The 25,517-nt window shown below is 44.7% G+C and overlaps 1 protein-coding gene across 4 annotated transcripts in view; it reads right to left on the reverse strand.

The window, feature by feature from the left end:
• Positions 1-25,517, reverse strand: part of col14a1a (collagen, type XIV, alpha 1a) — a 278,665-nt gene that overhangs the window by 162,149 nt on the left and 90,999 nt on the right. For all 4 annotated transcript variants that reach the window (XM_085993692.1, XM_085993691.1, XM_085993690.1 and 1 more), the window contains 6 exons: positions 23,386-23,505; positions 11,273-11,437; positions 10,364-10,525; positions 6,510-6,670; positions 3,704-3,833; positions 448-593 (listed from right to left, as the gene is read on the reverse strand). In XM_085993692.1, coding sequence (XP_085849818.1) covers positions 448-593; positions 3,704-3,833; positions 6,510-6,670; positions 10,364-10,525; positions 11,273-11,437; positions 23,386-23,505 — 884 coding nt within the window. The remainder of the gene's footprint in view (positions 1-447; positions 594-3,703; positions 3,834-6,509; positions 6,671-10,363; positions 10,526-11,272; positions 11,438-23,385; positions 23,506-25,517) is intronic.

Here is a 25,517-nt window from a genome sequence, read left to right on the forward strand (position 1 = left end):
TACTTGCCTTCCTCCATTTGTTGCTGTGCAAGGGTGTGGCTGCAGCTGTTGCTAAGCTACAGAGACGCTTGCAACTTGTGGCCATTGTTCTGAAGCTGTTGCTAAGCAACAGGGTTTGTTGCTTTATACGGAGCTCTCAGCTCTGTATCTTTTACTATAGCGCTCGGTTATCTGGAATTTTTGATGAACCGGCACCACGTCGGTCCCGTCCGTGCCGGATAAAAAAAAGTTTCCTGTATAATAACCGAACTGCTTTGTGCCTACTGCATTAGATGATAAGAGGGTGAACTCTTCTTTCAATAGAAAAATGGAATATGCCCATTTGTCCACATAATTGATGACCTGTTTACGAAACTGTGAACGCAATTTTCTAAGCAGGGCTTCAATTATGGAAGAAAGCAGGCATTAAGAAGAATTAAATTATTCAATAGTTAGTAAAAACTGTACCTCATTTTCATCAGCTGTCTCGCCCCCAGTGAGTGCTGCGTAAAGTATCATGTAACCAGAGGCAGATTCAGCAGCCTTCCACCTGACTCTCATGCTGCTGTGGGTCACATCGTAGATATCCAGATCAACTGCTGCAGGAAGTGCCACTGAAAGGAAACAAATAAATGAATATTCATACCTAGGAACAGGCCATTCAGCCCCTCGAGCCGACCCGGTCTAAGGGGAAACAATGTTTGCATCTGGCATGGTCTGGACAGGGAGTTTGGTACCCTCTCCATCAGTGTGCTTTGCTAACTCTTTGTCTGACTCCCTGGGTATATATAACACAATGCTTCTGTGATACAACCAGGCAGCAAAGAAGATTGCTTCTGGAGATGTGGTACACAGGAACAGCAGGAGGCCATTCAGCCCCTCAAGCCTGTTCCGCCATTCAATTAGATCATGGCTGATCCGTTTCTTAACTCCATCTGTCGGTCTTGGTTCCGTAACCTTTAATACCCTCGCCAAACTAAAATCGATCAATCTCAGTTTTGGATTTTTCGATTGACCCCCAGCCTCAACAGCTTTTTGGGGGAGAGAGTCCCAGATTTCCACTACCCTTTGTGTGAAGAAGTGCTTCCTGACATCACCCCCGAACTACCTAGCTCTAATTTTAATGTTTCCCCCCCCCTTGTTCTGGACTCTCCCACCAGAGGAAGTAGTTTCTCTCTATCTACGCTATCAAATAATCTTAAATGCCTCCACTAGATCACCCCTTTATCTTCTACACTCGAGGAAATACAAGCCTAAACTATACAACCTGTCCTCATAATTTAACACCTTTAGCCCCGGTATCATTCATATAGTATGCGATATGGGACAACATCTACATTAAAAACTATTAATTTTATTTTAACTTAAATTTCTGTAAGGCTAAATAAAAGATATCTCACCGTAGACCATGAAATGCAAGAATATTCAGAGTGGCTTTGAGCTGATAGAGTCGGGTGTATCCAAGTCCTGAGTCTAACCCAATGGATGGTCCGTTGCGTCCACTGACGTCCTTTGACGCAGGTGAAGATGGACCCAGTTTACAAATTGTTTCAGTTTCATTGGGGGTGACTGAAGATTATGTGTGACTTACGTGGAACAGCTGCTGCTAAGAATCTCGGTCAAGGGTGTAAAATCTGCCGTAAGGGGCGAGGGTTCAAACTTGTAAAGTGGATTCCAGCTACACCTGCATCAAAGGACGTCAGTGGATGCGTAGGGATTGACATGAATCTTGCCATTCATGTAGAAATGACTTATGAAATAATACTGGGCGGCCTGCTGGTGGCGCTGTCCAGGGAAGAGTATAAATACTCAGGCACGGGCCCAGCTTGCTCAGAACATTTTGTAAACAGGAACTAGTGAAGGACAACTAGATCTCCATGTTGTGAAACAGTCGATTAAAGCCTTGTTTAATACTCAGACCAAGTGCCTAGTAGTTTTCTTACGTCAGGGATCATCCATTGGATTCAAATAGGAGAAGCTGCTGCCAAAAAGACGTGGGACCCGAGAGGAGCAGGGACGCACGGCAAGGCCTTTGTTAGCTTTTGTTTAAAGTTGGGTTTGGACGTTTGCTGCACAAATTACTTTAGCTTTCATTTGGAGAGTTCAGAGAGATTCAGAAAGAAAGACTTGCATTTCTACAGCGCCTTTTGACATGAATCAGTCATTCATGAAAGAAAGACTTATGAAATAATACTGAGCGGCCTGCGGATGGCGCTGTCCAGGGAGAGTATAAATACTCGGGCACGGGCCCAGCTTGCGTGGGACATTCTTAACAGGAACTAGTGAAGGATACAACTAGACCTCCATGTTGTAAAACAGTTGATTAAAGCTTTGTTTAACGTTTAGACCAAGTGCCTAGTAGTTTTCTTATGTCACCTTTCACTATCTCAGAATGTCCCAAAGCGCTTTACAGCCAATGAAGTACTTTTGAAGTGTGGCCACTGTTGTAAATGTAGGAAATGCGGCAGCCAATTGGCGCACAGCAAGCTCCCACAAACAGCAATGTGATAATGACCAGATCATCTGTTTTAGTGATGTTGGTTGAGAGATAAATATTGGCCCTAGGACACTGGGGAGAACTCCCCCCTGCTCTCCTTCAAAATAGTGCCGCGGGATCTTTTACATCAACGTGAGAGGGCAGACGGGGCCTCGGTTTAACGTCTCATCCGAAGGACGGCAGCTCCTCAGCACTGGCGCCGAGAGTGTCAGCCTGGATTACGTGCTCACGTTCCTGGAATGGGATTTGAACCCGCCACCTTCTGACTCAAGCGGCTAGATACCATGTTCTCTTATTGCCTTGTTACATACGTAATGCTGCCTCTGCCATGCTATGTACACCCCCCACACCCCACCCCTCCACATTTAATAATAGTATGAAGAAAGTTTTTAAGAAAAAATACATCATGTTTAGGACAACAATTCAATATTCAGGTTTTACTGATATCCACAATTGTAGAGTGGGATACTGATTCACAACACACTACGTTATTTTAATTATGCTACACACACTGGCTGAAGTGACTATATGGAACCTGTCCTCTGATAGCTAAAATTCCTCTAGCTTTTGACATTATAGACTAATAGTTATGAACCTGACCTTAAACCAAATCTTGGATTGCAGTGGAAGCTAATTTTGCAAATGATGTTCCATATAAATCAACTTCTGTTTAATCCTACAAAGGGCAACATTACAAAGCATTATTCAGGATTTACTGTGAGACTTGTTTCAGATCTTAAGAGCAGAGGGGGGCTCTGCCAAAATCTCAGCCTCCATGCATCAGCAAAAACCGTTCTTTTACACTGGCTGCACTTTTCTTTTAAACAAATGTTTTTTATCACTGGGTCTGCATTCCATGCATAAATCGAAACTGCTTCTCAAACCCAAATGTTTAAAGTCGCAAATGTCAGGGTTGAAGCTGAGGTTCGGGTTGCCAACTCTGGTTGGACTTATTCCTGGAGGTTTAGTCACATGACCTCCCGCCTCCACCCGCCCCTGCCGGTCAAACAGCCTTTCCCCATCTCCAATACTTTTATCGCCAGTAAATGAAACTGTTCAAAGAAGAGGAGAAGAAACATCTTTTTTTTTAACGCCCCAATGATTGTTTTTACTGGCAGCAGTTTCCAGGAGATTAATCTTCAACTCCTGCAGACTCCAGGACAATCCTGGAGAGTTGGCAACCCCTAGCTTAAAGGCAGGGTCGGGGCTTAGCTACGTGCTACTCACGGGTGGTTTCGGCCCCCCGCAGGCCCTCGCTGGCAGTCTTCGTGTAGATGGCAAACACCGCGATCTGATACTCCGTCAGGGACATCAGATTCTGAAGGACCGCTGTCGATTCCGTTCCCTCCACAACCACCTGTAAGAAAAAAGAACTTGCATTTCTTATCTTACAAAGTTAGTTGTAACATAGTCTAGACCAGCTAATTCATGGATGTTGGCATGAGGACAATTCTGCACCTAATTGTTTTGTTACACCCCTTTGCTGAAGATTATACTAAATGAAAGAAAGAACTTGCCTTTCTATGGCATCTTTCACAACCTCAGGACGTCCCAAAGCGCTTTACAGCCAATTAAGTACTTTTTGAAGTGTAGTCACTGTTGTAATGTAGGAAGCGCGGAGGCTAATTTTCACACAGCGAGCTCCCACAAACAGCAATGTGATAATGACCAGGTAATTGGCATTAATGTTGTTGGTTGAGGGATAAATATTGGCCAGGACACCAGGAAGAACTCCCCTGCTCTTCTTCGAAATAGTGCTAGGGGATCTTTTGCATCCACCGGAGAGGGCAGACGGGGTCTTGGTTTAATGTCTCATCTGAAAGACGGCACCTCCAACAATGCAGCACTCCCTTATTCATTCATGGGATGTGGGCGTTGATGGCAAGGCCAGCCTTTATTGCCCATCCCTAATTGCCCTTGAGTAGGTGGTGGTGAGCCGCCTTCTTGAACCGCTGCAGTCCGTGTGGTGAAGGTACTCCCACAGTGCTGTTAGGGAGGGAGTTCCAGGATTTTGACCCAGCGACGATGAAGGATCGGCCGATATATTTCCAAGTCAGGATAGTGTGTGACTTGGAGGGGAACTTGGAGGTGGTGGTGTTCCCATGCACCTGCTGCCCTTGTCCTTCTAGGTGGAAGAGGTCGTGGGTTTGGGAGGCGCTGTCGAAGAAGCCTTGGCGAGTTGCTGCAGTGCATCTTGTAGATGATACACACTGCAGCCACGATGCGCCGGTGGTGGAGGGAGTGAATGTTTAAGGTGGTGGATAGTGTCAGCCTAGATGTGTGCTCAAGTCCCTGGAGTGGAACTTGAAACCCACAACTTTTTCACTTAGATGTGAGAGTGTTACCCACTGAGACACAGCTGCCACTTATGCTCAAATAGTTAACAAAATCACTAAGCCTCATAAAAAAAAATATATTTAGTACAGTGTATAAGCATTAAAATCTGTACAAAATCCATTTTCTCACATTTCCCAGCATTATAAAAGTGCCATTATTTATAGACTAATAATCGGCAGTGATTGTTATGGTTCAGCATTGTCCCCAATACTTGCTCTCATGCTCACAGTTAGACAGCACGTTGTATAAACAGATCAAGTCGCTTATGAACTGAAACCTGTGTCCTTGTTGATGCCCAGGTTTAATAATTCATCCCTAAATCTGGGAAACAACACAACAGTTGGGTAGCTGGGCTGCCCAACACATTCTCCCCTCATTTCTGTAGGTGGGAAACGGAACAGGGTCGGACTGATGCTCACAGGCTAATAACTACGTGGTCAGGTTTATCTACAGGCTAAAGCATGCAAAAAGACACGGGAAGATACTTAAACAACAGCAACAACTTGCATTTATATAGCACCTTTAATGTAGTAAAACGTCCCAAGGCGCTTCACTGAAGCGTTAGCAGACATAATTTGGCAGTCGAACAGGACAATCAAACAAGAATCGGTACACAATGGATTTATATATGCTTTTTAGAACAGTGTTCTGACAGATCCTGCTAAGTAACAAGGCTTTGGACAGTGGTCGAGAAATTGGATCGTGCAGAGCCCGTTTTACACCTGAAAACGGGCGCTAAAGGGTCCAATATAGCGTGCGGCATGCGTGCACTCATTCCACGCCAGGTATGGGCCACATTGGTTAGGGCGCCCAGCAATAATCCAAGGGACGCCTGCCTGAAACAGGCATTAGACCCAGTGCCTGTGACATTCAGGGGGTCAAACGCCTATTTGCGGTTCCTTTCGGATATTGGATGGCGACTCAGCACAGCATTGCACCCTTCAGCTTTCTCAGGCGAACAGCAGCCAAACCAGCAGTCTTTAAAGGGCTGCTGCTGGCTACAACCAAATCGGTAGGTAAAACAAAAAATACTTTTTAGGGACATTTTAGCCCAATAAATATAACCACACAAAGTTATTTATCATTTTATATGCTAAAACAGATTTTTAAACCAATTTTTAAAGAAACATAATGAAGCTCAATGGAAGCCCGAGGAACAGCACTTCATCTTTCGATTAGGCACTTTACAGCCTTCCGGACTCACCATTGTGTTCAGCAATTTCAGATCATAACCAATATTCCCATTTTTTTCGGACAGCAGCTGTTGGTAATGATTCTGCATGTCATTTACACCTCCTCTAGACCCATCTTTTGTTTCTTTACGTGTCCCATTACCACCCCCTTTTACCTTGCACCATCATCCCTTTTGTCATTTAATCTCTCCTGCCTTCCAACCTATCACAGACCTTCCCTTTTGTTCTTTCCTCCCCTCCTCCCCCCTTTCTCTGCCCCTGCACTTGCTCAAAAACTGTTACATCTCTAACTTGCTCCAGTTCTGATGCAGGGTCACCAACCTGAAACGTGAACTCTGTTTCTCTCTCTACAGATGTTGCCTGACCTGCTGAGTATTTCCAGCATTTTCTGTTTTTATTTCAGATTTCCAGCATCCGCAGTATTTTGCTTTTACATATATAATGGTCCTTGGTAAAATTTTGCAGTTATGTACTTGTGATTAATAAAAAAAATACTAAGGTACCTCTTCTGGCTGACCTGCGGTGGTAGAGTAATAGACTACGCGATACTTTTCCACTTTCCCAGGTGCGTGTGACCAGCTAACACGGAGGCTGCGGGCTGTTATGTCACTTGTAACGAGGTTTGTGGGTGCCACTGGGTTCGAGCTCACACTTCCGGTTGCTTCTAAAGATTCGGAGATAAAAAAATAAAAAGCCGAGTACTGTAGGTTGGAATTGCACAAGTTTGCAGAAAAGTAGCGTCGCCAACGTTCCCACTCAGCTGCGCGGCCGCGCACGGTGGTCTGGAGGCCCCACGCAGGCCGCTCGCCGGCTTTTCAATAGGAGAAACCGCGCACGTGTGAAAATCTGAATGGGCCACGCAACCACTTAAAGGGACCGCACACCCGGAAAAAATTAGAGGGATCCTTGAGTGTCACTATTAAAATAGTGTCCAGATACCAAAAAGGTAAAGAAACTTGGACCAGATGCCCTTCCTTACGCTAATAAAGACACAAAATCTGAGTATTGACGGAGAGATTTCCCCTGTGCACTGTGGGGACCAAAACAAATTCTTTGCAAATGCATTGACAATTTTAGCTACACGTAATGTGGAGAGAAAATCTAAAATTCATCCCCTCTGTTATCACACTAATAATGTTGTTTGGCTATGGGGCATTATTCACTTGTAATTGATATCTTTTTGATCAATAATGGCGCTTAAAGCCGTGTAAAGTTAAACCTGAATAAAACCTTTCCCAGAAATTCCAACCGTTTCTTTTACATAGGATTACATCGGATATACAGCACAGAAACAGGCCATTCGGCCCAACCAGTCTATGCCAGCGTTTATGCTCCACTCGAGCCTCCTCCCGTCTTTCCTCATCTAACTACCAGTATAACCCTCTATTCCCCTCTCCCTCATATGTTTGTCTAGCCTCCGCTTAAATGCATCTATACTATTCGCTTCAACCACTCCCTGTGGTAGCGAGTTCCACATTCTCACCACTCTTTGGGTAAAGAAGTTTCTTCTGAATTTCGTGTTGGATTTCTTGGTGACTATCTTATATTGATGACCTCTAGATATGCTCTTCCCACAAGTGGAAACATTCTCTCTGAATCCACTCTATCAAAACCTTTCATAATTTTAAAGACCTCTATTAGGTCACCCCTCAGCCTTCTTCTTTCAAGAGAAAAGAGACCCAGCCTGTTCACCCTTTCCTGATATGTATACCCTCGCATTTCTGGTATCATCCTTGTAAATCTTCTCTGCACCCTCTCCAGTGCCTCTATATCCTTTTTATAATATGGCGACCAGAATTGCACACAGTACTCCAAGTGTGGTCTAACCAAGGTTCGATACAGGTTTAGTATAACTTCCTTACTTTTCAACTCTATCCCTCTAGAAATAAACCCTAGTGCTTGGTTTGCTTTTTTTATGGCCTTGCTAACCTGTGTCGCAACTTTTAGTGATTTGTGTATTTGTACTCCGAGATCCCTTTGTTCCTCTACCCCACCTAGACTCGCACCCTCCAAGTGATAAGTGACCTCCCTATTCTCCCTACCAAAATGTAATCTCACATTTATCTGTGTTGAACTTCATTTGCCAATTATATGCCCATTCTGCAAGTTTATTAATATTCTCTTGTTATTTGTTGCAGTCCTCCTCAGTATTGACTATCCCCCCCTATTTGGTGTCATCCGCAAATTTAGAAATTGTGTTTTTGATTCCAAAGTCTAAATCGTTAATATAAATTGTGAACAGCAGTGGTCCCAGCACTGATCCTTGTGGAACACCACTACCCACCGTCTGTCTCTGTTACCTGTTACCCGTACTCTCTACTTTTATGTATTTATTAAAAATCTTACAACGGCGCACACTTCCTATCTGCAACATCTCACTTCCTGCTGTCACATTTTGTTACATGTTTTGTATCAACTTTTTTTGCATTATCCATTTCTATGTCCACATTTAATATGGGCTGTGCCTATGTTAACTCATCATTCTGATCGCACAATCTGGACACAGTTCCCATAAATCTCACCAAATCCTTTCTAAAAAATGGTTTTACTACCAATGTTCCCTCTAAGTTGTCTTTGTTGTGCCCAGCCTGTTTATTTCAATGCATGGTCCGTTTAAATTTCTCCGCAGGCGCGGTATTGCAAATGAAACAGCTCCTGAGCAGCCTGCTCGGTACCATGCAGATCACTGTGCGGCCACGCACGCTCGCAGATCAGAGGGAACATTGTTCACTACCATTTTTTCTGAAGTAACTGAAATCTCTAGGGCTGGATTTTCATTGAGGAGGCATGTAGGAGGCGGGACTACAACTTTCGGGGTTGTAGTCCCGCCTCCATCGAGTTATGGCCAACCCACGCGATTTTGACTTGATTGACCTTATTGAGCCCGCCCAGCAGGCTCAGCAGGCCAATTAAGGGCCACCCAGCAACAGGTGACGTCACAGACAGACATTTCATCTGTCAAGAGCTTTTGACAGATGAAATATCAGTGTTTGACAGCTGTTTGAAGCTGTCAAACACAGACAATCTGTACTCCAAGTTAATTCCTTCCTCTCAGGATGATTTAGAGATATCTCCGGTACAGAAAGCTGAATGCTGCAGATTTTGACAGATCGCGGCCATTCTGCTTTCTGTGCCGGTGAGATGAGGGACACCCGAGACCTGAAGGAAGGAAGGCTGTAAAGGTAAGTATATGTAAGTAAAACTTCTTTAAACACTTTACACACACCAAACACACTTACCTCTGCACTCATGCACCCATCACTCACCTGAACACCGGACATCTCGAACCCTCCAAGCCCTTCATCCCGACGGCCCGCCTCGCTAACTTGGCGTGGTTTGGAGCCGTCGGGAATCCCACACTTCACCAATAAAAATAGGGATTGGGCTAAAAACTGCCTGTTAATTACCTGTTAACAGGCAGTTAATTGGCACTAATCCCCTTCCCACCTCGGGGAGGCGGGTCCCAGTGCGGGGCGGGTACCCGCCTCCTTTGAAACTGGCATTGAGGCGGGTTGGGGGCGGGATGGGTTCGTGCCCCCCAATGTCAAGATTTTAACCCCCCCACACACCTCCAATCCCGCCTCAACGGCTCAATGAAAATCCTGCCCCTAATGTCTAAAAAAAAGTTTAAACAATTTTTTTAAATAATTTGCATACGTCACAAAAACCATAATTAAGCTTATCAATTGAATTGTATTTCATTATAGTTTTTACTTAAAGGCCTTAACCTCTCCCAAGAGCCTGGGCTTGTTGTTGATATGTCTGTCCAGAATTGTGACTTAATTTGGATTGTGTAGTCAGCGAGTGTACAGTGCAAAATAATGTACCGATATGCATCAGTACCATTCAGTCACTTGCACTTCAGCTTCTAGAACATTCTGCCCAATAGCTTTTCATCAAATAAGTTTGAAAAACAAGAGAAGAAATTTCAACAGCTTCACGGAGATAAAATGGAGTTTTTTTTTTACTCATGGCTGTGTCTGTGTAAGAGAGTGAGAAAAGCTAACTGTACTAATTACACCTCTGTTGTAGATTTTGTTTCTGTTCTAAAAACTTTAGAAAACGTATTAAGCTCAGGGAGAGAGAGAGAAGAAAAAAGAGGTGGATAAAAGAGTGAAAGAGCAGGGATAAGAGAGAAATTGGGCGAAACTCACAACGTCGGCAAGGGCATAAAATAGGCGGTAACCGTTCGGCTGCCCGATATACATGGAAAGGAAATTTGGCCGGGCTTTTTTAACATGCAGCTGATCCACTACCACCCACTTTATGCTACCCCGCCCCCCCCCCCCGCCGGCTACTATCGTCTATAATTCTGTAACCACATGGATGAAAAGCGCAGGCGTACGATATATCATACCTTTAATTTCTTTGTCCTGCTCTTCCACGCGGGAGCACACCGTTTTAGTGAGGCCTTCAATGATTGTGTTCATGATGTTGAAGTCAGCCACGTTGTAGACATGAGTTTCATCGGGTTCTGAGGCGATGGCCTTCAGCTCGTTCACATCTGCATTTTTCACGCCTGTTGTTTAACGGGAAACGATAACAACCGCTTAGCGAACGAATCGGTGGCATTAAACGCTGACAGCAGAAAAAGTTGTGATACCTGTAAATTACGGACACCTTAGCGAGTGGCACCAGCTGTCCTTACTTTCCAAAATGGTCACCGTATGTACTGTAAAAATTCCCAGTACTGTAGAATGGGGAGTTCTTCACCCAGCATTGGTAGCAGCTGAGAAACCCCCCTCAATCTGTGGGATCGAGCTATGCCAGCATCCAATCCCATGGATAGAGCACTTTCTCTGCCGCTGTGCGTGCTGGGCAAAAAAAGCTCCCCCCATTCCACGAGAGCCGTTTCTTTCACAAAGCCCACTACTGCCGTGCGCTGGCCTGCACGCCCCGTGTCTTTAAGCTGTAAAGGGGTACTTGGTGCATCGAAGGCTGTCTGCAGTTTGGAATTTGCGAGTGTCCGTGGTTTCGGAGTGCCTCTTGCATATTTTACCATGCAAGTTACTGGAGTAACCGTTCGTTTTTTTGGCCGTGTCGGTTTATACAGGTTTCACTCTCTTATAAAGAACATTCACCATAAGAGATCCCATTAGGATTCGTAAAACCAAAAACTCGTGGGAAAAATAACAGGCTAGAGCTTACCTCACCTCAGTACATCAAAAATAGCAACCAATGGCGCGAGTCACATGATGTCAGTGAAATCTGGTCAAACATTTTTCAGTGTTTTCAGTTGGCAATTATACCCACACAGGAGACTTACCAATAGCAAAGAGCTCGATGCCAGCGTCACGTAAACTTTTAGCTGGTGGAAGGACGTCATCTTGCGACTTGCCATCAGTGATCAAGATTCCAATCTTTGGCACGCCTGTTCTGGTTCCAGCTTCAGGCTTAAAGCTATTCTCAAGGATATAAGTCAAAGCAAGCCCTAAAATAATCGGCACGAAAAACATCAAATGTGTTAGAATGGCGCTAATCGATATCAAGCATCTGTATCAAGCATCTAAAGGAGTTTCAGTCCTGTCAAGGTGAATAAATAAAGAGAACAAGGCATTGGGGTTCATTTCGAGAGGGATAGAATTGAAAAGTAGCTAAATTATGTTAAAACCTGTATCGAACCTTGGTTGGACCACATTTGGAGTGCTGTGGACAGTTCTGGTCACCATATTATGAAAAGGATATAGAGGCACTGGAGAAGGTACAACAAAGATTTACCAGGATGATACCAGAACTGAGAGGTTGTAACTATCAGGAAAGACTGAACAGGCTGGGGCTCTTTTCTCTAGAAAAGTGAAGGTTGAGGGGTGAACTGATAGAGGTCTTTAAAATTATGAAGGGGTTCGATAGGGTAGACGTAGAGAAAATGTTTCCACTTGTGGGGGAGACCAGAACTAGGGGCCATCAATATAAGATTAATAAATCCAATAGGGAATTCCAGCGAATGGTTAGAATGTGGAACTCGCTATCACAAGGAGTAGTTGAGGCAAATAGTATAGATGCATTTAAGGGGAAGCTAGATAAACACATGAGGGAGAAAGGAATAGAAGGATATGCTGATAGGGTGAGATGAAGAGGGGCGGGAGGAGGCTTGTGTGGAGCATAAACACCGGCACGGACCAGTTGGGCCGAATGGCCTGTTTCTCTGCTGTAAATTCTGTGTAATACTTTGTAATTCTGTGTATAGTGATCTGATCAAGGTTCCACCTTGCCAAGTCTGAAATTTCTGGGCCTTCTATCAACAGAAAGCAAATAAGAATACTGCTGTTTGATGAGATGTATAGCCTTTTACATTCTTAACTAAAGGGTCTTCAAGGCATAAAATGCATCCTGTGGAACTAAGAAAGAAACATGTACATTTCTACAGCGCTTTTCACAACCACCGGATGTCCCAAACCGCTTTACAGCCAATTAAGTACTTTTGTTTGAAGTGTAGCCACTGTTGTAATGTAGGCCAATTTGCACACAGCAAGCTCCCACAAACAGCAACGTGATAATGACCAGATAATCTGTTTTTTAGTGATGTTGGTTGAGGGATAAATATTGGCCAGGACACCGGGGAGAACTTTCCTGCTCAGGATGTCACAACACAGCAGCCAATAAGCACACAGCAAGGTCCCACAAACAGGAATAAAATAAATGACCAGATAATCTGTTTGGTTTAGGGTTAAATGTTGGCCAGGAAAATGCCCAGCTCTTCTTTGAAAAGTGCCATGAGATCTTTTACCTCCACCCAAGAGTGTAGATGTGGCCTCAGTTTAACATGTAATCCTAAAGACAGCAATTCAGACAGTTCAGCGCTAAGTGTCAGACTAGATTCGGTGCTCAAGTGTCTGGAGAGGGGCATGATCCCACAACCCTTAGACTCAGAGGTAAGATGTTACCACTGAGGCAATGTTGACAACTTGAACTTATACAGGGTCTTGGTGAGACCACACCTGGAGTACTGTGTGCAGTTTTGGTCTCCTTACCTAAGAAAGGATATACTTGCCATAGAGGGAGTGCAGCGAAGGCTCAGCAGACTGATTCCTGGAATGGCAGGACTGTCGTATGAGGAGAGATTGGGTCGACTATTCCTGTATTCACTAGAGTTTAGAAGAATGAGAGGGGATCTCATTGAAACGTATAAAATTCTGACAGGGCTAGGCAGACTGGATGCAGGGAGGATGTTTTCCCCTGGCTGGGGGGTCTAGAACGAGGGGTCACAGTCTCAGGATACAGGGTAGGACATTTAGGAATGAGATGAGGAGAAATTTCTTCACTCAGAGGGTGGTGAACCTGTGGAATTCTCTACCACAGAAGGCTGTGGAGGCCAAGTCACTGAATATATTTAAGAAGGAGATAGATAGATTTAAGAACATAAGAACATAAGATATAGGAGCAGGAGTAGGCCAATCAGCCCTTCGAGCCTGCTCCACCATTCAATGAGAACATGGCTGATCTTCTGCCTCAATTCCATTCACCGGCCTTATCGCCATATCCCTTGATGCCCTTACTAGTCAGAAATCTATCGACTTCTGTTTTGAATATATCCAATGACTGAGCCTCCACAGCCCTCTGGGGTAGAGAATTCCAAAGATTCACCACCCTCTGTGTGAAGAAATTTCTTCTCATCTCAGTCCTGAATGGCCTACCCTTTATCCTGAGGCTGTGGTCCCTGGTTCTAGACTCCCCAGCCAATGGAAACATTCTCCCAGCATCCACCCTATCAAGCCCTGTAATAATTTTGCATACTTCAATGAGATCCCCGCTCATTCTTCTGAATTCAAGAGAATACAGGCCTAGTTTACTCAATCTCTTCTCATACGACAGTCCCGCCATCCCAGGAATCAATCTCGTGAACCTTCGTTGCACTCCTTCTATGGCAAGTATATCCTTCCTTAGGTAAGGCAACTAAAATTGTACACAGTACTCCAGGTGTGGTCTCACCAAGGCCCTATATAATAGGAGTAAGACTTCTTTATTCCTGTACTCAAATCCTCTTGTAATGAAGGCCAGCATACCATTTGCCTTCCTAATGGCTTGCTGCACCTGCACATTCACTTTCAGTGACTCATGTACAAGGACACCCAGGTCCCTTTGAGCATCTGCATTCCCCAATCTTTCACCATTTAGGAAATACTCTGCCTTTCTGTTTTTTCTACCAAAGTGGATAACTTCACATTTATCCACATTATAATCCATCTGCCATGTTCTTGCCCACTCACTGAACCTGTCGAGATCCCCTTGAAGCCTCTTCACACCCTCTTCACAACTGACACTGCCACCTAGCTTTGTGTCATCAGCAAATTTGGAAATGTTACATTTAGTCCCCTCATCCAAATCATTGATATAGATTGTGAATAGCTGGGGCCCAAGCACCGATCCTTACGGTACCCCACTAGTCACAGCCTGCCATCCTGAAAAAGACCCGTTTATCCCTACTCTTTGTTTTCTGTCTGTTAACCAATACTCAATCCATGCTAGTATATTACCCCTAATTCCATGTGCCCTAATTTTGTTCACCAACCTCTTGTCTGTGTCCTTATCGAAGGCCTTCTGAAAATCCAAATACACCACATCTATCGCTTCCCCTTTGTCTATTCCACTAGTTACATCCTCAAAGAACTCCAATAGGTTTGTCAAACAGGACTTCCCTTTCATAAATCCAAGTTGACTCTGCCCAATCTTACCATTAGTTTCTAAGTGCCCAGTTATTGCATCCTTTATAATAGATTCCAACATTTTCCCAACTACTGATGTGAGACTAACAGGTCTGTAGTTCCCCGTTTTCTCTCTCCCTCCTTTCTTAAATAGCGGGGTTACATTTGCTAGACACAAAAGGCATCAAGAGGTATGGGGAGAGAGCGGGAATATGGTATTGAGATAGAGGATCAGCCATGATCATATTGAATGGTGGAGCAGGCTCGAAGGGCCAAATGGCCCACTCCTGCTCCTATTTTTCTATGTTTCTATGTTTCTATTCGGTTAGGGGTTTCTATGGTTACTAATTTGGATGGTGAGGTCAGACATCTTTGGGCCGGCACCTTAAACTGTTGACCTTCCAGCATTGTGATCATTTGACAAGACATGAGACAGGACAATTAAACCTACTTTTCTCTTCTTATATTCATCACTCTCCCACAGTTGAAATATTCTGCGGCAGTATTAAGTGAACGAGCTCAGACCTAACGCAACGCACGTCACACACCAGTACATGGGCTTGAGTGACTGACAGCTTGAGGATCAAGTTTTGAGGTGTGTTTTTCAACATTTAGGAACAAAAATGTGCCTTTGTATCTCACTGAGCATCCCTTCTTACTAACAGTCCCTAAAATGTGATCAGTAGAATTCCATGCAGCTGTGTGACAACATCATGCACAAAGTGACATGAATCAGTCATTCATGAAAGAAAGACTTATGAAATAATACTGAGCGGCCTGCGGGTGGCGCTGTCCAGGGAGAGTATAAATACTCGGGCACGGGCCCAGCTTGCGCAGGGCATTCTTAACAGGAACTAGTGAAGGACACAACTAGACCTCCATGTTGTAAAACAATTGATTAAAGCTTTGTTTAACGCTTAGACCAAGTGCCTAGTAGTTTTCTTATGTCACAAAGTGTTTCCTCTGACCAAAAAAAAATGAGTAATTGGAAACTCTTCCACCAGGTCAGCCGAGGCTCAGTGGGTAGCACTCTGTCTCGCCTCTGAGTCAGAAGGCCGTGAGTTCATAGTCCCACTCCAGAGACTTGAGCACAAAATCTAGGCTGACGCTCCGAGTGCAGTACTGAGGGAGTGCTGCACTGTCGGAGGTGCCGTGTTTCAGATGAGACGAATAAACCGAGGCGCCGCCTGCTCTCTCAGGTGGATGTAAAAGATCCCATGGCCACTATTTAAAGAAAAGTAGGCGAGTTCTCCCCGGTGTCCTGGCCAATATTTGGCCCTCGACCCAACATCATTAAAAAACCTTATCTTGTTATTATCTCATTACAACGGTGACTACACTTCAAAAGTGCTTCGTTGGCTGTGAAGCATTTTGGGCCGTTCTGAAAGGCGCGATATAAATGCAAGTTCTTTATTTTAATATAATCTTCAGCAAGGAGTGTAACAAAACAATTAGGCACAGAATTGTCCTTTATGCCAACATTCGTGAATTACCTGGTCTTGTACTGACTCCAGCTGGACAGTGTTACAACTAACGCTGTAAGATTAAACTTTGTAGTTCTTATCAAAAAAAATTTGAATTATGTTCTTTCTACAGGGAGTAATTCTGTATTACATGATAAGGGAGCCAAAAAACAAAATGTGTAACCTTAATTCACAGGCTGCTATATCAGTGTATTTGGACTTGTTCCATAAAATGTGTTGGCAATTGTCCACATCAGTTTAGGAAATAACTACCCATCTGAATAAGTTTTGCCAAGTATTGTTGCTCAAGTATTTTTTTTTAGTCTTTTGTTTCTAAACGTTCTTTAAAAAAAAAATTAGAACTGTGTTTTAGCAGGCTTGTAAAAAGGTCAAAGTGGTAGGCAAGGTCGCTTAGGTGATTGGATATCAAACCTAGCTCAGTGACCTGAGTAACATTATTACTGGCTCGAAGTATCGCGATATGACTGAAGACGCAGGATCCTGAAGAATCTTTATCTCAGGTCTTTTTAAAATTCGTTTATGGGATGTGGCCGTCGCTGGCAAGGCCAGCATTTATTGCCCATCCCTAGTTGCCCCTCGAGAAGGTGGTGGTGAGCCGCCTTCTTGAACCGCTGCAGCCCATGTGGTGAAGGTACTCCTAGGGAGTGAGTTCCAGGATTTTGACCCAGCGACAATGAAGGAACCGTGTTTATGCAAACTATCCTCATAATTTACCCCCTTGTATCATTCTAGTGAATCTGCGCTGCACCCCCTCCAAGGCCAATATATCCTTCCTGAGGTTCAATGTCCCAAAACTGAACGTAGTCGTCCAGGTAGGGTCCAGCCAAGAAAATTGTGGTTCCTGGGTTGTGTACTAATCAATCAATCACTTGCAATAATGATACAGAATGTTCGGCATTCTGCCTCTGAGCTTCTCACACTGAGTCTGGGAGACACCACTTAGACCATTTGCCAATTAGTTTCACTGAGCCAGATGTTGCCCCACTCTCCCCAAGAATTAAAATCTTCAGCACAGCGAACACCTCCTCTTCCACTGTTTCAGTTAACATACCAATGCTGCAGATGGTGCAAGTTCATTGATATAGTGGCTCTAACGTAGTACAGGAAACTTTCGTTTAAATGGAGGTTAATGCTCTATCCACCGGCAAAATTCAGGAGTCGGTTCAGATAACTTTTTTTATTTTTCGTTGCTTTTTTTCTCCATTCCTGGCTCTGCAAGCATCTAGCTGAAGCTGTTGCTTAGTTACAGAGACGCTTGCAAGCTGCGCCGACTGTTTTGAAGCTGTTGCTAAGCAACAGGGTTTGTTGCTAGATACGGAGCTCAGAAGCTCTGTATGTTTTAACATTAGCGCTGGTTTCTCCGGCAGTGTTGATCGACCGGCACCAGCTCGGTCACGTCAGTGCCGGATACCAGAAAGTTTCCTGTAAAACGTCCCAAAGCTTTAACAAACAAAATTTGACACCAAGCCACATAAGGAGCTATTAGGACAGGTGATCAAAAACTTGGTCAAAGAGGTAGGTTTTAAGGAGCGACTTAAAAGGAGGAGAGAGAGGTGGAGAGGCGGAGAGGCTTAGGGAGGGAATTCCAGAGCCGAGGGGTCAGGCAGCAGAAGGCACGGCCGCCAATGGTGGGGCAAAGGAAATCGGGGATGCACAAGAGACCAGAATTGGAGGAGCGCAGAGTTCGCTGCACTAACATGTTAATGTGACTAAAGTTCTGTTGAAACTGCATCCAGCTACCTTAACTCAATTCTGAGTCAACAGGGCAAGATACAAACATCAGCCTAACAGTAACCCTTTATTACAACCAATACAACAGCAAATTGAATGAAAATGGCAAGACACCTACTTCTGCTATCTGTAGACCTTTACAACATTCTCTGCAGCACACTGAAGGTTTGCATCTGTGGGCTGTTAAATTCCTCATGAACCCATTACGTCATTTCGCTCAACTCCCTCTTTGTTCTTAATAAATAGCTCTCAGACTTCTCCAGAGTTTCATCATAAAAGAAAAGACTTGCATTTCTATAGCGCCTTTTACAAGCTCAGGAGGCCCCAAAACGCTTTACAGCCAATGAAGTACTTTTGAAGTGTAGTCAACTGTTGTAATGTAGGGAAATAATGAGGCAGTCAATTTGCGCACAGCAAGCTCCCACAAACAGCAATGAGATAAATCACCAGATAATCTTTTTTAGTGATGTTAGTTGAGGGGTAAATGTTGGCCAGGATACCGGGGAGAACTCCCCTGCTCTTCTTCAAAATAGTAGCTGTGGGATCTTTTACGTCCACCCGAGAGGGCTGGCGGGGCCTCGGTTTAAAGTCTCATCCAAAAGACGGCACCTCCGGCAGTGCAGCACTCCCTCAGCGCTGCACTGGGAGTGTCGGCCTTGATTTTGTGCTCAAGTCACTGGAGTGGGACGATGAACCCACGATCTTCTGGCTCACTGAGGCACAGCTGGCACTATCAGCCCCAATACACGACCCTTAGGCTGTAAAGACAAATGCCTTCTGTAGAGCATTCAGACTTGGTCCCGAATAGTAAAGATAAAAGCTACCATGTACAGACAAGTCAGTCAGCTGATATGTCTTACTTTTTCTTGGCTTTAGTCACGGTTAGATTTGAACTTTTGCACCCCGTAGATCCAGACGGACTTCACAAGTGCAAAAAAATGGAGCAAACTGAACATGCAGTATTTCTGGCTAAAGTACTAACAAATTAATGACAGGAAACAGGAATTAGTTCTTGCAATTCCAATAAATTGACAAAAAAGCCAACTAACCACTTGTCAGAATGTTGGAGAGCCAAGTTTATGTATTTTACTCCACTTTTAGCCTGTCCTGAGACCGCCTATCTTCAGCTCCAGAACATCGCCCGACTCCACGCCTGCCTCAGCCCATCTGCTGCTGAAACCCTCACCCATGCCTTTGTTACCTCTAGACTCGACTATTCCAACGCACTCCTGGCCGGCCTCCCATCTTCCACCCTCCATAAACTTAAGCGCGTCCAAAATTCGGCTGCCCGTGTCCTAATTAATTCCAAGACCCGTTCACCCATCACCCCTCTGCTCACTGACCTACACTGGCTCCTGGTTAAGCAATGCCTCGATTTTAAACATCTCATCCCAGTTTTCAAATCCCACCGTGGCCTCGCCCCTCCCCATCTCTGTAATCTCCTCCAGCCCTACTCGAGAACTCTGGGCCATTCCAATTCTGGCCCCTTGCACATCCCCGATTTTAATTGCCCCACCACCGGCGGCCGTGCCTTCAGCTCCTGAGGCCCCGAGCTCTGGAATTCCCTCCCTAAACCTAACTTAGTTGGGGTTGGTGGGACTGTGGTGGGTTGCCTGTCAGGTTCTTCATCCATGGAAACATCCTCCACCTATTCCCTGCTGCACTCTTTGGAAGGGGCCGTACACAGCCACATAAATACTGTGACACCAAGAGCAGGTCAGAGGCTAGGTATTCTGTGGCGAGTGTCTCACCTCCTGACTCCCCAAAGCCTTTCCACCATCTACAAGGCACAATTCAGGAGTGTGATGGAATTCTCTCCACTTGCCTGGATGAGTGCAGCTCCAACAACACTCAAGAAGCTCGACACCATCCAGGACAAAGCAGCCCACTTGATTGGCATCTCATTCACCACCTTAAACATTCACTCCCTCCACCACCGGCGCACCGTGGCTGCAGTGTGTACCATCTACAAGATGCACTGCAGCAACTCGCCAAGGCTTCTTTGGCAGCACCTCCCAAACCCGCGACCTCTACCACCTAGAAGGACAACGGCAGCAGGCGCATGGGAACACCACCACCTCCCAAGTTCCCCTCCAAGCCACACACACCATCCTGACTTGGAAATATATCACTGTTCCTTCATCATCACTGGGTCAAAATCCTGGAACTCCCTCCCTAACAGCACTGTGGGAGTACCTTCACCACACGGACTGCAGCGGTTCAAGAAGGCGGCTCACCACCACCTTCTCAAGGGGCAACTCGGGATGGGCAATAAATGCTGGCCTTGCCAGTGATACCCACATCCCTCGACTGAATTAAAAGAAAACTTTAAACAAAAGGCTCCCCCTCTGGGTCCAGCCAACAATCTCCGCCCGGACCCCCATGCACCCCCTCCCCCACACACCCACCTCCAGTAAGTGCCCACCTCCACCTTTCAGTTGTACCATAACTGTTTGGCATACTGCTGCCAATGTCACGTTGGGTCCTCTGAGGACCGGAAAAATGGAAATGCCCATCGTCGGGAGTTGCCGCCGCTTCCACCTGCTGGGGTGATGAGAAACTCCGCACCCAGAAGACCATACAGGAAACTCCCTGGCTCAGTTGGCAGCACTCTCTCCTGAGTCAGAAGATTGTGGGTTCAAATCCCACTCCCAAGGACTTGAGCACAAAAATCTAGGCTGTCACTCCCAGTGCAGCAAGGAGGGAGTCTTGTGGATGAGATGCTAAATCCGAGGCCCCGTCTGCTCTCCAAGGTGGATATAAAAGATCCCGTGGCACTATTTCGAAGAAGAGCAGGGGAGTTATCCCCAGTGTCCTGGCCAATATTAATCCACATCATAGAATTAGATTATCCGATCATTATCATATTATTTATTGTGGGAGCTTGCTGTGCACAAATTGGCTGCTGCATTTCCTACATTACAACAGTGACTACACTTCAAAAGTACTTCATTGGCTATAAAGTGCTTTGGGACGTCCTGAGGTCGTGAAAGGCGCTATAGAAATGCAGGTCTTTCTTTTTCCTGGGAAAGGCCACACCCAGCCCTTTCAGTGCACTCCCACCACAGTTACGGATTTTCAATCCTGTGTCTCCATCTAATTTCTCTCAGTCACTGGGCTTAATGCATTTTCTATCCTGCATGTTTCATTACCTAGAAGCACTGCTTTGAAACAAAATTCCATTGAAACCGTCTCACTGACAACTTAAACTGAACAATTATACAAGTTTTATTTCTAGGAATCCATTTCTCACACCACAGCCATTTCTCAGCTCACCAATTCCTCTACTTATTCCTCTACCCACTTTCTCTACCAACTATTCCTTCTTGCGGCTCTGCTGTTCATTGTGATCTCTTTCATGTGCTAAATGCTCAGAGTCCTCTCCTGACTGAAGTATATAGTCCTATTTCACAGGTTGTGTCATTTGCATCCCAGTATTTTCCTCTCCTTCCAAGTATCCTGTGCTCTGCTCCATATTACCTAGAATTTACAGCAGAGAAACAGGTCATTTGGTCTGTGCCGGTGTTTATGCTCCACACAAGCCTCCTCCCACCCCTCTTCATCTTACCCTATCACCGTAACCGTCTATTCCTTCGTCCTTCATGTACTTATCTCACTTTAAAACATAGAAACATAGAAGATAGGAGCAGGAGTAGGCCATTCGGCCCCTCGAGCCTGTTCCGCCATTTAATGAGATCATGGCTGATCATCCAAACTCAGTACCCTGTCCCTGCTTTCTCCCCATATCCCTTGATCCCTTTAGCCTTAAGAAATATATCTAACTCCTCCTTGAATATATTTAATGAATTGGCCTCTACTGTCTTCTGTGGTAGAGAATTCCACAGGTTCACCACTCTCTGGGTGAAGAAATTCCTCCTCATCTCTGTCCTAAATGGCTTACCCCTTATCCTTAGACTGTGACCCCTGGTTCTGGACTCCCCAACCATCGGGAACATCCTTCCTGCATCTGGTCTGTCTAGTCCTGTTAGAATTTTATAAGTTTCAATGAGATCCCCTCTCATTCTTCTAAACTCTAGCGAATATAAGCCTAATCAACCCAATCTCTCTTCATACATCATTCCTGCCATCCCAGGTATCAGTCTGGTGAATCTTCGCTGCACTCCCTCCATGGCAAGAACATCCTTCCTCAGATAAAGTGACCAAAACTGCACAAAATACTCAAGGTGTGGTCTCACCAAGGCCCTGTACAACTGCAACAAGACATCCTTGCTCCTGTACTTGAATCCTCTCGCTATGAAGGCCAACATACCATTTCCCTTCTTAACTGCCTGCTGCACCTGCATGCTTAACTTCAGCGACAGGTGCACAAGGACACCCAGGTCTCGTTGCACTTCCCCTTTTCCCAATCTATTGCCGTTCAGATAATAACCCGTCTTCCTGTTTTTGCCACCAAAGTGGATAACCTTGCATTTATCCACATTATATTGCATCTGCCATGCATCTGCCCAATCACCCAACCTGTCCAAATCATACTGGAGTTTTTCTGCATCCTCCTCACAGCACACACGCCCACCCAGCTTTGTGTCGTCTGCAAACTTGGAGATATTACATCTAGTTCCCTTGTCTAGATCATTAATATATATTGTGAATAGCTGGGGTCCTAGCACCGATCCCTGCGGTACCCCACTAGTCACTGCCTGCCACTCAGAAAAAGACCCATTTATTCCAAATCTTTGCTTCCTGTCTGCCAACCAGTTCTCTATCCAAGTCAGTACCTTACCCCCAATCCCATGTGCTTTAACTTTGCATGCCAATCTCTTATGCGGGACCTTATCGAAAGCTTTCTGAAAGTCCAAATACACCACATCCACTGGTTCTCCCTTATCTATTCTACCAGTTACATCCTCAAAAAATTCCAGTAGATTAGTCAAGCATGAGTTACCTTTTGTAAATCCATGTTGACTTTGTCCGATCCTGTCACTGTTTTCCAAGTGCTCTGCTATTATATCTTTTATAATGGACTCTAGCATTTTCCCCACTACCGATGTCGGTCTATAATTCCCCGTTTTCTCTCTACCACCTTTTTTAAATAGTGGGGTTACATTAGCTACCCTCCAATCCATGGGAACTATTCCAGAGTCTATAGAATTTCCCTTAAAGACATCCATGCTATTTGCCTCAACTACTCCATGTGGTAACGAGTTCCATATTCGCACCACTCTCTGAGAAATATGACTCTAATTTTTCTTCCCCCACCAATAGATCGGTTCTACCTCGACTACGCCTAATGCCCGAAAGAGTCACCTGTGACCTTTATTATTCAGCATCTAACCTAGAACGATTTGCGCTATGGTGCAGAGTTACCACACTGACAGAACACCTCAATGAGATCCCTGACTGCAGAACAAACAAAAAAACTATTACTCTCATTAAAACAAAATTAATTTCTGGTGAGAAATTATACCCATAACATTCACTTTTCATTCTCTCTTCGATGCACTTTTAGCATGTTTTGGTGGGTTGTTTTTCTTTACAGCGCTATTTTATACAATTAACGGTACCTGTAAGAGTGTTTCCGCCCTTATATGGAAGATTTCTGACAGCATCCAGTACCGCGTCCTTTGTGCTATGTTGGTTCAGATTCCATTCTATCCTTGGGTCTCCGCTGTACTGAGCCAGCCCTGAAACAAGTTGATGGCAAGTTCAATAAAATAGCACATTTTTGTGCAGTGCAGTAGACATATTTGAATAAACGCCGTTGGGTATGAAATAAACGTGTTGATACCCAGCCTTTGCTCGATGAAACAGCTCTTAGGTTTGCTTCATAAAAAAAAGAGGCCTTTATTCTGCCCGTTTAATTTATCGCGATTAAATTAAGTAATTTTGCGATACCATCCGATTAATGTGACATTTACACGAGTGTAATCTGCTTAAAACATTTCTGGAGACCAGCATGAATCATTTCCAAATACAGTACTGCTGTGGTCAAAAAGGTTAAACATTTCCCATGCCTTTTAAAATGCTTCACTTTGGCATTACTGAACAGTTTCATTCTTCTCAGAATAAAGGCCAGAAAACTATTAACACATCAAAGAAAAAAAGCATCAATGTCTTGCTTATTATTCTTTTTTCATCAGGTTTAAACTCACGGGCACCAACCGCCCTCTGCCACCTTGCTGTAGTTTGTTGCTATTCTTCATGTGCCAGGTTGCTATTCTTCATGTGCCAGCCCACTATCAGTGAGCCATTTAACTGCAGGAATCAATACAACTGATCCCAATCCTATCCTTAACTCGCCACCGTGCATTCCGACACTGTCTGAGCAGAGATGGCTGGGTGTGATCAGGAGCTAAACTGTCCCTAACCCAGGACACCGAAGCCAATCTTAGCGAGCTCACTGCCACCCTTACTGAGATTGCTCAACTGAGGACGTGGGACTTCAGTTATGTGGAGAGACTAGAGAAGCTGGGATTGTTCTCCTTAGAGCAGAGAAGGTTAAGGGGAGATTTAATAGAGGTGTTCAGAATTACTAGTGGTTTTGATAGAGTAAATAAGGAGAAACTGTTTCCACTGACAGGAGGGTCAGTAACCAGAGGGCACAGATTTAAGGTAACTGGCAAAAGAGCCAGAGGGAGAGATGAGGAGAATTTTTTTATGCAGTGAATCGTAATGATCTGGAATGTACTGCCTGAAAGGGCGGTGGAAGCAGATTCAATAGTAACTTTCAAAAGGGAATTGGATAAATACTTGAAAAGGAGAAATTTGCAGGGCTCTGAGGGACTGAGTAGGGGGAGTGGAACTAATTGGAGAGTTCTTTCAAAGAGCCGGCACAGGCACGATGGGCCGAATGGCCTCCTTCTGTGCTGTACGATTCTATGATTCTCTGAAATAGTGAATCCTTTCAAATGTTACAACTTTAGAAGGAAAGATAACACCTAGATAGAGTGATGGTCCAGCGGGCTAGAATACTAATGTGTTGGTTCAATGGAGTGCTGGAACATTACTCCCCCACACAGTAAGATCTCCATCTCACCCTGAACTAGGGTTCCTCGAATTGGCAGTGGTTCGAGGATGGGTTTGCTCGTTATGTGCAGGAAGAGCCATTAGAAAGTACTCTTCCTGACAGCACGAATACTAATAACCGTGCGAGAATAGCCTCTACTCACCCTATCAGTCAGAGAATGGTGCACCACAGCAAAGAGACAGCAAAGGGGTGATACCAGAACCGAGAGGTTATAACTATCAGACGGAACAGGATGGGACTCTTTTCTCTAGAAGAGAGAAGACAGAGGGTGACCTGATAGAGATCTTCAAGATTATGAAGGGGTTGGATAGGGTAGATGTAAAGAAGATGTTTCCACTTGTGGGGGAGACCAGAACTAGGGGCCATAAATATAACAATAGCAAAATACTGCGGATGCTGGAAATCTGAAATAACAACAGAAAAAGCTGGAAAAACTCAGCAGGCCAGGCAACATCCGTGGAGAGAAACAGAGGTCGAAACCCTTCTACAGAACTGGCCTGGCCTGCTGAGTTTTTCCAGCTTTTTCTGTTGTTAGGCCATAAATATAAGATAGTCACTAATAAATCCAATAAGGAATTCAGGAGAAACTTCTTTACCCAGAGAGTGGTGAGAATGTGGAACTCGCTACCGCAGGGAGTGGTTGAGGCGAATAGCACAGATGCATTTAAG

The sequence above is a fragment of the Somniosus microcephalus genome, chromosome 7 (genome assembly GCF_052327205.1).
Source record: "Somniosus microcephalus isolate GS21.2 chromosome 7, FLI_Smic_1.0, whole genome shotgun sequence".
In the NCBI taxonomy this organism is placed as follows: domain Eukaryota; kingdom Metazoa; phylum Chordata; class Chondrichthyes; order Squaliformes; family Somniosidae; genus Somniosus; species Somniosus microcephalus.